The following is a 17,359-nucleotide window of genomic DNA, read 5'->3' as shown; positions in this document are numbered from 1 at the left end:
CAATTACACGGTTAGACTTGTGTTTCCCTTTATTTTTTGAGAGCTGTGTGATGCACAATTTACACGCACCCCCGTTTCCCCTGCCCCCCCCCCCCCCTATACATGGAAATACACGTGTGCTATATGCACTGTACCATATACATACACACTCTGATCAGTTTTTAGGTAGACCTGTACACCAGCTTGTTAATGCAAATATTTAATTAGCAACTAAATGCAGAAAATCATGCAGACATGGTCAAGAGGTTCAGCTGTTTTTCAGACTAAATGTCGAATGGGGAGATATGTGATCTAAGTGACTTCGACCGTGGAATGATTGTTGGTGCCAGACAGGGTGGATTGAGTATCTCAATGCTGATCTCCTGGGGTTTTTCACGCACCACAGTCTCTGGAGTTTGCAAAGACTGCAGAAAAGCATCTCTGAAAACACAATGCGTCAAACTTAGTGGATAGGCTACAGCAGTAGAATACTTAATATGTCTAAAAACATACACACATACACATGATATACATATACACAATTACAAGCATGTGCACATATGCTATAGATTCACAACATTTATTGTTATGCCTGTAGTGTTTGTTGGCTTATTTGGACAAGGTGTCAATTCCCTGTACCAGCCCTTGATATTTTCAAGAGTACACTGATCAACGAGTTTAGAGATTCTGGGCTGGCATTGTCTTGTGTAATAGGTGAAACCATGATATCAGCTTTTTAAAGACATCACTGCTTTGAGAAGATCCAGCAGCACACATCCACAAGGAGTCCATCGGTACAGGTGCTTCCCAGGGGGGAAGTTTGCACTGTGCTATCTTTAGTGTGAAAAAGGAGGTGCCACTTCTCACAGGTGATAATGATGACTGGTGAGTGAGCGCCCCTCCATCTGTCAGCGGTAAGACAGCTCACTGATGTATGCCCGCAAGCCTGGGGCTGCAAGGCTTGGAGAAGATCTGGCAACCATCCGTCTGCCTGCCACAAACAGGGGAGAGAGACAGAGAGAGCGACAGAGAAAGAGAGAGAGACAGAGAGAGCAAGAGAGAGAGAGAGACAGACAGACAGAGAGAGAGCAAGAGAGACAGAGAAAGAGAAAGAGAGAGGGAAGCAATCGAGAGAGAGAAAGAGAGAGCTGCCTCTTGGAAGTCATGTACATTGACATATTTTTGAGTGGCTGCAAGAGATGCAAACATTCATAAATATTTAAGCCAGCATTAATATTAAACACATCTTGTCCTGCTTTTATCTCATTTCACTTTGCACATTTATTATTGGCTGCTGTTGTAGGCATAAAGGAAAAAGGGCTTTAACAGGAATAAATCTGACAACACAAGCTCTTAAAGCCAAGGATATGTTTTTTAAATATATGTTGCAGAGTATACTGTATGGGTATTTTATCAATTTTGTTTCTACTCAGGGGGTGACATAAGACAAATACTCACACACTCTGTATGCATGCTATTTACCATTTCACTGTTCATACCAAGTGCAACGTCCTGGAATGGTGGGACACCAATCAGAGGCTGTGCATCATTTAGGACTGCACAAAATACAACATTCCTACACAACACTGTAAAACAAATGCCCCGTAAAACAAAAAATGCTGCCAGTGAAAAACCATTCAATAAAGGGGGTGATACGTATAAATCCTGTTATTTAACCATAAAAATCCTGATATTTTATGGGATGGCCATCATGATGAGTTACTGCTATTATTTTAGAGTTTTGAGGAAAACCAGTGAAATCAGATTTGCCATATATATATATATATATATATATATATATATATATATATATATATATATATATATATATTTTTTTTTTATGATGTTGGCAAACATGAAGTTAAACACTTTCTGAAGTTGAAAAAGGAGAGCATACCTCACATTTACAGTGTAGTGCCTCCTTTAATCCCATAATAACAGTTCCCTCTAGTTATATCAGACTTTGGAAGGCTGCCTCTTTTTAATGTTTCATTTAATTGTAACTGATACCAACAGTTTCATTTCAGTGACAGAGAGAATACTGGCACTGAATGAAATAGCTGTTAAACGTTGAATCAAAATACCTCTGGAAAAATGCCAAATTACAAATATTTTGAGCTGTTAATCATAACTTTGTACGGTTACAGTGCAAGGTATTCCCTTTCTTTTTTACAACAGTGTCAGTATTCTGTTTTGAGAAATACAAACAACAAAATAAAATGAGAGGCCTGTAGTTACAAAATTAAAAAATTAAAAAGCATTGACAGGCAGCCACATGATCTAAATGACAACATTTTGGACCAAACAGAGATGCAGACCACTGTAAACACTGCACATGATCCAGTACTGGAGTAATGGCTCTGCAGGTTCAACAGCATGCCAAGGAGGTAGGAAACCATGAAATTAAAGAGGGATCTACATTATTTGTATTTATGCACTCGTGTAAGTGGCTGCATAGACTTTGTAAAAATATTTTTGAGTCTTTTGGAGTCTGTACTTTTTACATTTTTCTAACCCAGGGGTGTCAAAGTTCAGCCACGGTGGGCTAGAGTGCCTCTAGATATTTGTGGTTTCCTTTCAATCAAAAGCTACTTAAGGCCTTGAAAACAAGTAGTATGGATTCCTTAGCCAATCAATGACTGAAACGATTCACTCGTGCCAAAGGCACCAAAAACCAGCAGACACTGCAATCCTCCAAGATGTGAGTTTGACACCCCTGTTCTAAACCTTTCCAAATCAACCAGATTTGGCTTGCTGCAATGTAATAAATATAGAGCGAGGCCCCCTTCAGTAATACTACTCAGGTAAATTTACATTTATTTTCTTAAATAATACAATAAATATACTACAAACACTTGGCTTGGTAGAGAATTATAATATCAATGTCCTCTCCCCTTCACAAGTTTGGACATGTCTGTTTGGTCAATCAATGGTTTGAGAGCAAGTAATTCTAAGTTATAACAAGAGAAAAAAATCTTACAGATTCATGCATACAGGTAAGTTTTAATGCTTTAAAAGACATACAAGATACACACCTCAAAGGAGTGGAAGGGCACAGTAAACTTGAATTTATTGACATAAACACCAATATATCTTCTGTCCTTTCTTACACAGGTTTGACAAGACTTTAAAAACGCACAAACAAAATAAACAAAACAAAAACTTTATTGGCAGCATTTCTGCTGGTTCAAAATTTTTTTACAAGAATGCTCTGTTGACAGCAATACTTAAAACTGGGCCTGCTGCACCAAAATCCATGCTCTGTAGGTGTAGTTTAATTACAAAAAATGGTTCAAGTCACAGACAAAAACTGAAAAAAAACAAACAAGTTATCAATGTAGGACAGTAAATTGTTTGCATGTGATAGTTGCTGAGTGGTCTACGGCAAGTTCAGAAAAGTGCGCTGCTTGAACAGAATACACTGTAGCGAGGGCGTGTGTGTCCGGAGGGGAGTATCAGAAAGAAATTTTAACAAAAAAGGAATCATGTTGGCCACATGATCACATCATTTTGGTCTGTACCCTCCATTTTACAGGTATTTTACAGGTGATCAGGTGGGGATCTTTTCAGGTTACATACTGTAAATGCAAGGGAAATTATAACACAAAATTAAAACTGATCTACACATGATGACAACCTGCAGTCCTATTTAAAAACCAATGGACCACAAGCCTTCTTTGCTTTCAAGTTTGTCAACTGGGGCAAACTTAAGTTATTGGAAAGCTTAGTGGGGAATCTTAAGATTTCTGGTACATACACTATAAAATTTTCACTTTTCCACCAGGCACTTTGGGATTCTCATAGATGTTTATTGCCACACAATCAGAAAAAGCTCCATAAAGAGTTTTCTCAAATATTATAGCTAAGTGTAAGCATTGGTGGTGGCTAATTGTGGAGAGAGAGAGACCATTGCACATATCTGCTCGCTGAGATCCATTCACAAAATATCCAGAAGCCACCATGCAAAGAAATAGCATTTTTTCCAACATATTCCCAGATGTCTGCTTCTGAGGATGGCGTATATAACTTAGCACCACATTCAGCAATCCATTACAATCTGCTATTATTGCAAACCTAATATGGCAGTTGTTGCAGATGCCTAGTTTCTACATGGGCCATACAAGCTGAAACGACAACAAAGAATGGTTCCTACTGTATGTATGAGTATGAAATAATGTCATGCATAACAATAATTCCCTACAACGGCACCATGATAACCTTTTCATGAAGGAGGTGAGAGATAAGAATGTTTTGGGAGACATGGTAATGGCTTGGACATCACCAGTGTTTTTCTTTACATTAAAAAAAGTGAAAAAACAAAATACATAGCACCACAGACGGAATTCAAAATAGCACCTATGTGTCTTTTTATTCCATAATAATGTGATATCCCTCCCATATATAATCTCCCATTGCATATATTTTTATAGAACAAATATGGAAGTTTTGAAAAATGAGAAAGCCTTAACCACCTTAAATTAATAATCTGCAACTATACGGAAGCAAGTTTACAACAGCGATTTTAAAGAGGGCGGAAGACAAAGAGGAAAGTCCTTTTTAGTGAGAAAACAATTTTTGTTTGAAGATTAATGTTCACATGATAGCACTGTGTGCTGTTCTGTCTTTTATTATCATTTGTTTTTTTAATTTACATGTGCTTGACACCTGAAGCACGACAGGACAGGACTTTTTCACATCCAATTAATTTCTGTCCATCTTTTAATTATATTCAAAAAATTATCATCTCCATCCTTACAATATAAATGTCACATGCATGTTTTGAAGCCGGAATCAATAAACAATACCAGGAAAAATATACAAAACGTACTTACAAACATACAAAAAATATATTTATATATATATAAGCACCATTCCAGGGAATGGGTTGACAATATGCACAAAATGAAGCTTGAAGAACTCAATGAAGAAGGAAGAAAACAAACTGCCATTTAAGGTGGAGGCCATGGTAAGTCCTGCCTTTTGAACGTGTAAGGTTCCCAAGTTTGTCTCAAGGCAATGGGGACAAGGTGACTTATAACACGAGTGCTGGGACTCTGAGGCAGAGAGAGACATGGGGCGGGTGGATGCATGGTGGCTAGTGCGGAATGGTAGCGAACAACTGGCTCATCCAGTTTCAAAACCTGCATGTGATGGAGAAGGTACACTGAGGTTACAAGGTTGTCTTTTTATTCTTTTATTGAATTATTTGTTTCCTTGTCTTTAATTTTTTTTTCTTTTTGGAGACACAACATTTTACAAATGTGATGTTTTTATATATATATTTTTGCTGTGTGTTTTGTTGAGTTATTATATTTTTGTTCAGCAACAGTCTCATCCGATGAAGCAGACAGGCCCCACTTCAAATCCAAACTTCTGGGAGGCTCCGCCAAAATCATTGAACATGATGTCAACAAAAGGCACTTGTTCCACCTTTGGTGTGTTGATCTCAAGTACAGTCTTTTCATAGCCCTTTTTCAACTGGAAATGCAAAACAGGGAGAGAGGACAGACTGTTACCTCACTGGATAAATAAATGAGCTCCCTGGTCTAGAAAGTTCTTGGAAACAGTAAGCTAAATACTGGTGTTCCTTCTGTAACATTACTCAGCTGCTCTGTGAAAACATGGCCGTACAAATGCAGAAATCTAGTCACAAAAACTGTTAGTCAAACATACATTGGATTACTTGTTCAGCTAATAATTAAAACTGATTCAGAATCATGAGTATCAAGTATTTAAAGATTTGAAAATATTAAGATATCTTACTTAAAATGCTCATGGTAAATGACAGATACAAAGTCAGATTACAGGTGACTATTTTAGATGACTATTTTCCTCTCACAGGACATCCAGCTGGCCACTATCACTGCCATGGCTCGATGGACCCATCCATGTACACAGTTGTGTGAGGGTGTAATAGCACTGTACTACAAGCCCAAACATAAGGGATCATCAAATCATGGTCCTCGAGGGCCCAGAACTGCTGGATTTTCCAACTTCCTTACCAGGGATTCAGGTGCGAAGACTGGCCAATCAGCAGCACTAACTGTTCCGTTAATTACCCAGTAGAAAAGAATACCAGGGCTGATTGGATGACCCCTGCACTGGACCTACTGTAACAACGAGTGGGCAGGCATATTGCTCCCCTCAAGCCATGGGTACTCACCGCGCAGCCGTCTACCACGGTGCGGATGTAGGGATTGTTGTCGTAGGACATCTCCTCGTCATTGGAGCCCAGGAAGCGGATGGCCTTGTCGTAGGTGTCCGCTTCTGAGTCGTGCCAGGCCACTGACTGGTAGCAGTTGTAGGTGAGGTTCTGCCGGGCAGAGGCACTCAGCAACCGCAGGAAGGTCATCTGGACCACACCGATGGGGTTGCCCTCTGAGTCCATGTAGGAAAGCTAGTCGATGACGCACAGAGGGGAAAAAAACAAAGAACGGTCTAGACAGGGGGACACACCAGGGCCAGAAGCAAGGCCCAGCTGGAATGAAGTAGGTATTTCCTCAGAGGCCAACCTACCCACCAAATATTAGCACATTGTAATTGTACAACAGATATTTACTAAGCCTACAAAGCCTCATTCATCCAAGTTACGGATTCAAATTTCAAGGGGGCACCTCGCTTGGTTCAGACGTGAGTGACTTTTGTTTAATATCCAACAGTGTTTTATTTTATTTCTTTTGCTTGCCATGTTCCTTTTTTTAAGAATAATGGTCCAGTACTTATGATGTAGTGACATTCGAATATTCGGTACAAAATCATACTACCCTAAATGTGTCTAAACAACACACACATGACAACTTATTTGCCAACTATCTGTTTCAAAGGGAGAGGGGTTTGAAAAATGGGGAGATAATAATGGCCGTGTTCCTGCTCATATGAGTGGACCGATCTAGCCGGTTCGCTGTTCATTAGCATAGCCTGAACCGTAATAGAAATGAGATTGGATTCTGCTCCTTCCACAACAAAATCACACGGGCACATAAAAAAGGTACCCTGCCTACTAAGAATTCAGATCTACAACATGTTATGAACAATGTACTGTAAACCTTTTGTATCAGACGGCTTGCTTGATTATAGTAATTATACATCTGTGTGTGGCTTTGTACTGTCATAGTGTGGGGACATACTGACGACTGCAGTATTCCTCCTACAGAATGGGGAAAAATAATGTCACACAGCTATTTACAGAATAAAAAATGGATAATGGTAAAAAATTATATAGAAGCTTTATGAAAACTGATTGCTTCCTGAATGGTGTTGGGTTCTCTTCAATTGGCAAATGGCAAAATAACATGACGAAACAAGAACACATTTCTAAGCCTGTACATACATATGCAATTTACATCCATTCACAATGTCATGTATGAATCTCAATTCTAAAAAATTTCCTGCAATAAAATACATGCACAGAATAATTCTAACTTGACATTTTAAGTTACATGCTCATTATCGATCTGCAGTATGTATGGTCAGTTTCTTTTTAAGAATGAGGCTTAAAATCAGGGCAAACACAAATATGTAAATAAGAAAATGAAAATGAAAATGAAGTAATGACAAAAAGTAGAAAGTACATATATCTGCTGAGACAAAAAAAACTAAAAAAAAACTAAAGGAACATAAAACACCAATGAAATGCAAAAAGTTAAATGTGCAAAATATACATAACTGACCAGGAAGATAACATATCTTAATTAAAGGTAATCTTCTTCATAGTAAAAATACTATTTCATTCACATACACCGGAAATCCATAAAATGTGAATTATTTAGCTGAAATATTCAGTTCCTAAATTAAATTTCAAAGGAGAATAATTATTTGAAGTAATTTTCTGAACTTCCTGAGATGTTCTGCAGCCTGTAGTCACGTACATACTTCTGTATAGGAAGCAATATGTTTAGTACAGAGCCCTGAGAATGGATGACTATTTTTTAAATGCCTGAGCTTATATAGGCTGCTGCTGGAAACTGGATGTTTCATACAGTAAGTTTCACTGAAGTTCTCTGGTTATCATTATGTACATATATTTACTGTTTAGGAGTCCTTTGATATTTCCTATGGGGAAATTGTTGTCCATACCAACCAGTCCTGCTCCTTCTGATCCATATGGTTTCTTCTTTCAGACAAACAAGACTGACCATGACTGAAGCGCATGCATTCAATATATCGGAGCAGAGAACCTCTGACACTGACACCCAAAATGGACAACAGTAGACGTGCAGGAACCAGGGAAGAGGCGATATCTAATAGCCTCAAGCATTTAATCTACATGTTTAATATATATATACTCATTATGCAGAAATCACAGTACACTACACGGTCAGTAGACTACTAACATACTGTACATTAGTACACTAAGTGATAGTAAGGATGTACAATTGAGAAGAAGCTGAGTCAGGTTCGTCCTGTATGTCCATGTTGAGTGTCTGTATGATGGTTCAGAACAGGAGTAACACCCCACCAGTGACAGGGTCGCATGGTGTGGGTGGGAAACTCCTCTGCTTCGGTCCAAGCTCCCCCGCAGCCACCCAACCCCACCCGCTCCAGGTGTAGAACGAGCGCACCATCACAACGACACATTACCTCTTCATCACAGCCGCAAGTCAAGTGTGGCTGAGTACCTAGAAGCCCCTGTGCAGTGACTCAGTGCCTTAGTGTAAAAACTGCAGAGTTCTGGCTGGAGTTTCTATGATAATGCTTTTCAGCAGAAATCGTGTGATAAACTATACGTATTTGGTTTATTCATGAACCAGAAATGCACTGCAATATAATGGAACCAGCAATGGAACAAAATGTCCTGCATTCACCACTGTGACTGTTTAGCATACTACCGAAAAAGACCTACAAAACTGAAAACGAGGTGTGTTGGCACTCCAATAAGCAACTGAAGATAGAATGTACTGTTTGAGTCCGCATACTTGGTTCCCAACGAATACTATTATTCAGGCACTAAGTCACTTTTAGGTGACACCTTCTTACTCAAAGGAATCATGGTCTAGCAGGCACATGCAGAGAACCACTTTCCCATCACAGGCTGCGCATATAAATTCTGTATGAGGAATAGCAATACAAACCAATTAATTATGGCCTGAGGCTATTCTGAAACCGCATCATTCAAAGTGACCAATACCTGATGCCATCGGTCAGGGTTTGCTGAAAGGGAAGTGGACTTGTCTGCTCTCTGCCATCACCACAGTTGCCACCAGTCATAAGAAGGCACACCCCAGCTGCATGACTTCTGATGAGCTTTTGTGAGGCATGCACCAGGCAGGGAGAAGCAGGTGCCAGTAGCATGCAGGACTGAAGGCCCGAGACCCAGCAGGGCCCGGGCCCCGGCGTGCCACTTACCAGGGACCCTCTCTTGTACCGACTATACCAAGTGCCTGGCGTGTCTTTGGGCCAACGGGCCATTTTACTCTGTAAAATATAAAAGCTGTTAAAGGAAGAGAAAGGAACGGTGGAGTTGTGCTTACCAGTTTACCACGTTTGAATTCACTGAACCAGGACCCGGGAATCTCCTTTGCCCAGGAAGTGAGCCTAGCCTAGTGTTCAGGGCAGGACAGAGAGGAAGAAATGCTTGTTAAAGAGGGAAATTGCATCAGAGGGGTTGTGATTTAAGACTATGCAGTGTCAGTGAGAGCAACTGGGGGATGAGAGGGCATACAATAACTATAGCAATCCAACAACCTAAACTAGAGAGCGTGTGCTGAAAGAAGCTTTCAAGCGATTCAATGTACAGATGAAACATCTCAACATATTCTCAGGTCAAAGAGAAGGGGTGGAACTGAAGAGTGTCCAGTGGCAGTGATGTCCACCAGAGAGGTTCAATAATGGTTTGTATTTTTTGGTTTGTATTTTTTTAGTTGAATATACTGTATACCTGTCTTGTATCTCCTATAGCTTAAACATATAAACCTAAATAAACAATAATGTCAAATGGCATAAATATGTGGTAATTATATGCTAATCTTCAGTTCACTTTTAATGCAGATGACAACCAGTTGTAGGTCTCTGGAACAAGGCGTGGATTTCATCGCCCTACAGTGATCCCAGGTCTGGATGCGGTATTCTCTCAGCTGAAATGTTTGCTTTGTTTTTGTACCTGCACATACCACCTGGTTTACTCTGTCTCTGAATAGTATGAATAACTAACAGCAAACACTTCTGTTCAAATGCAAAACAATTATTCAGAGTTGAACTTAATGAATTGTGATTTACAGCCAGATCATGAACTGCTCCATTATGCTTCAGGCTGTCTTTGTGATAATGCTTCACTCCCACATACTGTACAGCATAAGGAAGTATGGGGGTGTATTCAGACAGTTAAAATATCAGACTCCATTAATTCTAATACAAACAGGCTCATTATACATGACATTTATCTCCAGGACCGAACAAATGAGATTAAAACATATGTCGACTTTGCAGCGATCCATTGTTCTTCTTTGAGTCAATAGTAAAGCACTGTTGAAATAAATTAATTTATAAACATCAGCTTTTGGGACAATGGAAGATCAATATTAACTGCTGTTTCTTCAGCTCTCTTAAACCTGGACTGCAGAGGGGGGAGCAAGAGTTATCTGTCGAAACCAATAAGTGGAACTTCTGCAAGGACGTGATTCATTTGAAATACAATTGAATGAAATAAAACTTAAATTTCATTTTGTTTAAACAATAATTGTTTGGACAATTCAATATTTTTCGAAAAACAATATTGGAGTTTTCAGTTTCATTTCGAGCAGTTGTCCAAGTACATTACTGGCATGTCTTCTTACTTTATGGCCTAAAGATAGCTTGGTTGGTCAGCATTGTGACTGTTTTTTTTTTTTTTAAGTATACTTACTCCTTCTGACTTCTTGTCTGGGTAGATGCAGCTCTCTCCAGCTGAGAAGTTACAGTAAACTTTGAAGGAGTCACGAGAGCAACCCTGGTTAGGATCAATCCAGTATTCACCTGCCGAACAACAAGAACAACACAGATCCCACATACATCAGGTCCATGGTTCCAAAATGTAGCCCAGATTCTTGGGGGGGTGGGGTGTATGCACTACAGTTTTGACTGTTGTTCCTCTTGTGAGTGAGTCTGACCACGGTGCCCTGTGCATTTGTCAGGATTGAGGGAGGTAGGCGTGTGGTGGAAACCAGTTGCGTACCATCAGGGAAGTCGGGGTGACAGAGCTGCAGGTCCTTGCAGGTGCGGGCGGGGTTGGCCTGGGTGCCCAGTGGGTGCTTCATCTGCTCGATCTCCAGCTTCAGGGAGTTGAGCGAGCCGAAAATCTCTTCCATGCCGTCGTCGTAGTCCTTGTAGTTCTCGGGGTTGGCCTCGTCGTCCATCATCTGGCTGGCATCGATGCTCCTCTTGCTCCTCTTAGGGCTGGCCTGGATGGGCAGGGGGTGGATGACATCGCCTGGAGGTCCCTACAGGAGAAGAGGGGTGCAAAAACACATTGTTTATGGTTGAACTGGCTGGGGTTACAGTACTGACATTACACACAAATCATGTACTGACATTCTTCTTGGGTACATCCAATCATACAACCAATGTTTTTTTAAGTTGTTTTAAACCGGCTAATGCAGGCAAATATACACATCAGTACAATTTCGCCTGGAACACAGATTTTCATAAATGTAAGAAAGTGTATGAAAACTTACGGGAGGTCCAGGGGGCCCAGGAACACCGGACTCACCCTTTGGACCAGTCTGACCCTGTATTGAACAACAGAGAATAATGTTACATCTGGGCTCAGACAAATGGTGGAGATCTACATTCATATAAAACAGTCATCAGAACATATACCGCGTCATCAGAAACTTACCGAAGAGCCCTTTGCACCCTTAGGACCAGGGGGACCCTGCAAGTGGCAGAAAAGAAATCATACTCTGAATGCACAGGAAATAAAACTAATTGGCATTTGAATTTCGACACCATAATTCAGAAAATATTCACACTGACATCCAAAATCTTTAGGCAGATTTAAAAATGCCAAATAAATGAGGAGGTTAAAGACCTGGCTGGTCATATCACAGGAATTCCGCAGCAAGTGATGGTGACTTCTTTTCAGGAATACAATAAATGCCTCATGAGGCCATTATGACACCATTACGACTTGGCAAAATGACACATCTCTCTATAACCAAATTAAACATCAGCTTGATTTGTGACACTTCATCTGCTAACGGCGCCGTGGTCTTACCGGTAAGCCAGGAGGGCCGAGGGGGCCGAGTGGACCAGACGGGCCAGAAATACCCTGGTGTGATACAACGTCAGAGAGACATGTGAGTCGAGTCATAACCACACACACAACAGTAGAACCACGAGAGCACCGGAGAATGCTGCTTACATTGTCGCCTTTGGGACCTGATGTTCCCTGTGGGCCTGGAAGACCCCGGTCACCCTTCTCGCCCTGCTCGCCCGGGGGTCCAATCAAACCGATGAGACCCGGATGGCCCTGAGTAGAACAACCCCACAGCAATATTAATTAATAACTTCATGATTTACCACACAGATGTACTTACTGTATCTTTAAGGAAAGTGTCACTGATGAGGTAAAAAGCCCCAGGTTGAAACATACTTTGCAGTAGTAGACATTGGCCGACAGCATCACAGCTTAGCTTACATTCCAGAAGTCTCACCTTTTCTCCCTTAATACCAGAGTCTCCTTTCAGACCAGGTAAACCAGGTGGACCCTGCAAGAATAATATTTACAATTGCGGCAGTCAGTTGTTGCTTCAAATCTCACCATTTACAGGGTCAATTTCTGTGAGAAATGCAGCTTTTTTACTTGTCCATACCATAGGTCCAGGAGGTCCATCAGGGCCTGGTGCCCCATGGAGGCCTTGTTCACCCTTTCATGAGAACAAAAAAAAAAGATTTGTAAGATGAGTTGAGACTGAGTTGAGAATGAGTTGAGACTGAGATCATCAAATAGATTGTACTTACAACTGGACCAGGAATGCCCCTGAGGCCTTCAGAACCTGGCTTGCCTGGAGACCCTTGTGGACCCACAGGGCCCGTCTTGCCTTGTGGACCCTCCAGACCTGGCTCACCCTGTAGAAAACAATGCAAGGCTGTCAATGTGCAGAAATGGGTGACCTGGCATTTGTGGCAGAATGAACGTCGGGCAAACAGTCTCTCACCTTGGCACCTTTTTCACCTTGTCTTCCTTCAGGTCCAGCAACCCCAGGGGGGCCCTATGGGAGAGGAAAGAAGAAAAGAGGAAGTGAGTTTAAATACAACTGCTTTAAACATAGAGAAGAAAAGGGAGGGGGAGATAATAGATATCATAGTTCAACTTACTCTCTTTCCAGGTGGGCCAGAAGGTCCGGACTCACCAGTTGGTCCAGGGGAACCCTGGGGGAATGGAAGTGGGTAGGGAAAGAACATATCAGTGGGGATATCAACTATCACAACTGGTCACATTCCTTGGAGGATGTAACAGGCGCACTTACGGGTTGACCAGCCTCTCCATCATCTCCCTTGTCACCAGCAGGACCGTCCTGACCCTGTGGATTGAAAAAAGGACAGGCATTCATCAGCAAGAGATTTGACATCAAATAGTACATCTCTAGAGGGTGTCAGCCACCAAAGGACTGATCAATTACTCCACCCCTGATGTTATCAGTTATCATTCCCAAGCTCATGGGCTTCAGTGGAACCAACATGACTGATTCAATGTGAACTTACAGGCTGTCCAGGCTCTCCAGGAGGACCAGGATCACCAGGGAAACCACTTGGACCCTAGAAGAAGAGACACAATAGTGCTTATTACAAGACAGTATCTTACTGTCTTACAATGTTGCCAAACATCTACTCAACAAAATGGAAATTATACACTTATGTATGCAAGGCCAATTGAGATAGAGATAGAGATAGATAGATAGATACTTTATTCATCCCGAGGGAAATTTTAGAAGCATTGGATTTCACACTTACAGGACTGCCCTTAGGACCATCGTCCCCAGGAGGACCCTTTGGACCAGGAGGGCCAGCAGAGCCAGCAGGACCAGCTTCACCCTTCTCTCCCCGTTCACCTCTGGGACCCTGTCAAATGTACAGTCACATTGTCAAAAACAAACCTTCTGTGCTTCGGTGCTTCTGTACAACCACTCTCTTTCATTCTTACTGAATGCCTAAACTTAATAAACTGAGAAAATTGTATTGTGCATCATTGCTGCTAATATTGTTATGCTACAAAGCACAGGTACAAATTATAGTGATGATTGTAATAGGTTGGATGGTTTTTCTTATGATTTGTATTCGTACTGATTAGATATTTCTGATTATACATTTTTTTATTAACAACACATGTTGCCACAATCTATACTTATTAAATAATTATTATGTTATTTTTTACATTCTGGTGGAAATATGTAACAGTAAACAATGTACACCAATGATGTGCAGTTTACTACTTAATTATGGTTCCTATTTGAACAAAAACAGTGTGTAGTTACAGGCCAGTTACAAGTCACCCTTATGTCTGGTATAAGAAACAGTGAGGTGGGTAAATGTGAAGTAAAATACATACTGGTGGGCCAACATCTCCTTGAAGACCAGGCTCTCCCGTTTCACCAGATTCACCCTAATTGAGAGAGAGAGAGAGAGAGAGAGAGAGAAATAGAGAGAGAACAAGAGAGATAGAGTATGTAATAAACAGAGGATGCATTTTTATAATTTTATTGTCCTTGGTCAGCAACAGGTCAAAAGAAACTGCAACAACAGCAACAACAAGTGAAGAGAGTTCAATCCATCAAACTGGTGTCAGATTTGGTTCTGAATAAAGAACACAACTGCACCTTCGGGGACTTCTCGCTTCTCATAAATCGTTCCCTCCTTTTTTATTTGTGCCATCTCCCCCAGTGGCCCGAGTGCTTGGCATCGCCATTCCTCACTGTCAAATAAACTGTGCCCATCTTGAGTTTGGCAGAGCAATGTCTAAAACACATTTACCACACGCATCTGACATTCGGCTGGGCGGTAACCGAACACAAGCCCACTCTCCCAGACGCTTGTGTCACCACATCGCTCTGGTCCAATGACAACGGCCCTGTCTCTACGACGTGCACTTTTTTTGTAATTTCACATCACAATGTGTTCCAGTCAGTTCTTGTTGCCTTCAGCATTTATGTCTTAGTAAAATGGGCTGCAATATGATTGATTCTTCTGGACGGGGAGGGGCAGCTATGGGTTCTTTATTTCTTTCTGAAATTGGAAATAGCACAGGAGTACTGTTGGTAATAGCTCTACTGCCAGCTCGTAATAGTCTGGCCCGGCTTTGTAAATCCTCCAAGACTTGGGCATCAACAGTAAATGCTGGCTCTCTTTCTCGTGTTAGCTGTTTGCAGGCTGCTGTGGGAAGGGCCTCCAGATCAATTTATAGTGGGTAAATGGGGAAGATTTATGCAGTGAAAGCCTTTGTTTGTGGAAGGGCACTCTGCTGGGAGGCTTCAGGCAAAAAGTCATTCTCTCATCGGAAAGGAAACAAATCAAACAATCATTTGTGGAAATGCTGTGAGCTCCACACAGCAGAACCTCTCAAAACAAATACTGATTTTTTTTTGTCTAGACAGCTCTTTCATAATAATTGTTACAATTCATAAGCACAAGATACAGATATGCCTGTGTGTTTGTATAATAGATTCTAGATTCTGTATTATCAAACAATAAAATAACCATATATGCATGTCATGCCAACCAGGCAATTCATAAAGCAAATGCTCTTGTCATGGCTGTGTAATTAAATCATTATGACTGTTACTATTTATGATTGCTTTTGGCATGTTATGACATATATTATGACATGCTTATAACTTGGTTATGAACATTTATATAACTTTGTTTCAAAAACTTGTCTTTGTTCCACATTAGTATTATATACAGAGGACTCCTCAGGCAGGTTTCTAACAACTGTCTTTGTGGAATTGCAGTAGTATCTTAAGTTTATGGACATCAATAGGGTGGGATGCTGGACCCCGACAAAGACACGCCTACTGTGAGCCTGTGTCTTTCCCTCGTGCTCTGAACTGGCAAAACTATTGACTTAGTGAAACAAAAGAATTATAAACGTTTTTGAGGCCAAACACCCAGTAACCTCCCTTGATCTCTGCTCAACTGGGAAGGATTTATTCGACTTACTGTAATGCTGCTTTCAACTGCGAGGCCTTTTCTGTGTACTTTGAAATGTCTGTAGTTCCTCAGATGGGAATGGAATTTAAAAGTGGATTTAAAAAGATATACTTTTGATATTATTTCATGACCTTGTGTGCTTCCAGGCATTGGATGTGTCATGCTCAAGTGCTCCAGCATGGGAGAATATGCAATAAATATTTCTGGCTGTACCTCTGACCTCATACAGGATGTGACATTCCCAGAGTGATTTCTCTGGGGAACCAAAACTAGGCCTTACCTTCTCTCCCACAGCTCCAGGGTTACCGATGCCACCTGGGGGGCCTTGGGGACCATCTGCTCCAGGGGGGCCAGAGGGCCCTCTTGGGCCAGGGGGACCAGGTGGGCCCTGAGTACAGAAAGAACAAGTTCAGCCCAAGCGTGAAAAACTCCACTGCAGAATCAATTCGGAAAAAAGGGAAATGAATGCATGAATAAATTGCTGAGTGAACATTACCATTTGGCCAACGTCTCCGGTTTCACCCTTCTCACCTGAAGGCCCAGGCAAACCCTGTATCAACGGAAAAAAAAATGTTTTACTGGGAATAGGGAAACTTTCTAAACACACAAAAAACCAAAACAAAGTCCGCTCAGCGGTTCAGCTGACTGAAAATGGCCGCTCACCTGCAGCCCGACTGGGCCAGGAGGCCCAGGGAAACCCCTGGGACCTTCGTCACCTTTTTGCCCAAAGAGCCCCTGCTGACCTCGAGGGCCAGGCTCCCCATCAGCACCCTACCAGAGAGCAGACGGACAGGCATTAGCCGGATCGAATGATACATATTCATCCCACAGTCGTTCACACACGTCCACATATTTACTCACACACCAACACCCAAAGACACATTAACACATGATGGGCAAATGTGAAAGTGAAGAGATGAGCACGGTATAGAATGATCAGAGATTACTTACAGCAGGACCAGGCTGTCCAATTGGGCCTTGGGGACCAGTCGGTCCAGGTGGGCCCTATAACAAAAAAACAAAATTAGAGGGCCACAGAGAAACACAATACTCCCAAGGTGTAAATCTATCGTATATTCACTGGAAGTGTCAGTTATTGTAAAACTCAGAATAATGATTACAGGAAAATGGATAAACTTCTTACATGTTCTCCCTTGTCCCCTTTGCTGCCCTTCTGGCCTGGTTCACCGATCTCTCCCTGGGGGAAGAGAAAGAGAGAGGTCAATACAGCGCATGCATTATAGATCACAGCACCGTT

The 17,359-nt window shown here is 41.4% G+C and overlaps 1 protein-coding gene across 1 annotated transcript in view; it reads right to left on the bottom strand.

The window, feature by feature from the left end:
• Nucleotides 1-2,962: 2,962 nt before the first annotated feature.
• Nucleotides 2,963-17,359, bottom strand: part of col5a1 (procollagen, type V, alpha 1) — a 103,958-nt gene continuing 89,561 nt past the window's right edge. The window contains exons 44-66 of the mRNA XM_061262157.1: nucleotides 17,246-17,299; nucleotides 17,053-17,106; nucleotides 16,765-16,872; nucleotides 16,598-16,651; nucleotides 16,382-16,489; nucleotides 14,504-14,557; nucleotides 13,909-14,016; nucleotides 13,660-13,713; nucleotides 13,425-13,478; nucleotides 13,273-13,326; nucleotides 13,113-13,166; nucleotides 12,916-13,023; nucleotides 12,768-12,821; nucleotides 12,609-12,662; nucleotides 12,317-12,424; nucleotides 12,170-12,223; nucleotides 11,792-11,827; nucleotides 11,628-11,681; nucleotides 11,129-11,393; nucleotides 10,820-10,929; nucleotides 9,450-9,518; nucleotides 6,143-6,376; nucleotides 2,963-5,457 (exon numbers count right to left, since the gene is read on the bottom strand). Of these exons, the coding sequence (XP_061118141.1) occupies nucleotides 5,311-5,457; nucleotides 6,143-6,376; nucleotides 9,450-9,518; nucleotides 10,820-10,929; nucleotides 11,129-11,393; nucleotides 11,628-11,681; nucleotides 11,792-11,827; nucleotides 12,170-12,223; nucleotides 12,317-12,424; nucleotides 12,609-12,662; nucleotides 12,768-12,821; nucleotides 12,916-13,023; nucleotides 13,113-13,166; nucleotides 13,273-13,326; nucleotides 13,425-13,478; nucleotides 13,660-13,713; nucleotides 13,909-14,016; nucleotides 14,504-14,557; nucleotides 16,382-16,489; nucleotides 16,598-16,651; nucleotides 16,765-16,872; nucleotides 17,053-17,106; nucleotides 17,246-17,299 (2,049 nt within the window). The 3' untranslated portion in view covers nucleotides 2,963-5,310. The remainder of the gene's footprint in view (nucleotides 5,458-6,142; nucleotides 6,377-9,449; nucleotides 9,519-10,819; nucleotides 10,930-11,128; nucleotides 11,394-11,627; nucleotides 11,682-11,791; nucleotides 11,828-12,169; nucleotides 12,224-12,316; nucleotides 12,425-12,608; nucleotides 12,663-12,767; nucleotides 12,822-12,915; nucleotides 13,024-13,112; nucleotides 13,167-13,272; nucleotides 13,327-13,424; nucleotides 13,479-13,659; nucleotides 13,714-13,908; nucleotides 14,017-14,503; nucleotides 14,558-16,381; nucleotides 16,490-16,597; nucleotides 16,652-16,764; nucleotides 16,873-17,052; nucleotides 17,107-17,245; nucleotides 17,300-17,359) is intronic.

The sequence above is a fragment of the Conger conger genome, chromosome 12 (genome assembly GCF_963514075.1).
Source record: "Conger conger chromosome 12, fConCon1.1, whole genome shotgun sequence".
Taxonomy (NCBI): domain Eukaryota; kingdom Metazoa; phylum Chordata; class Actinopteri; order Anguilliformes; family Congridae; genus Conger; species Conger conger.
This window is presented reverse-complemented; position numbering and strand designations above follow the sequence as displayed.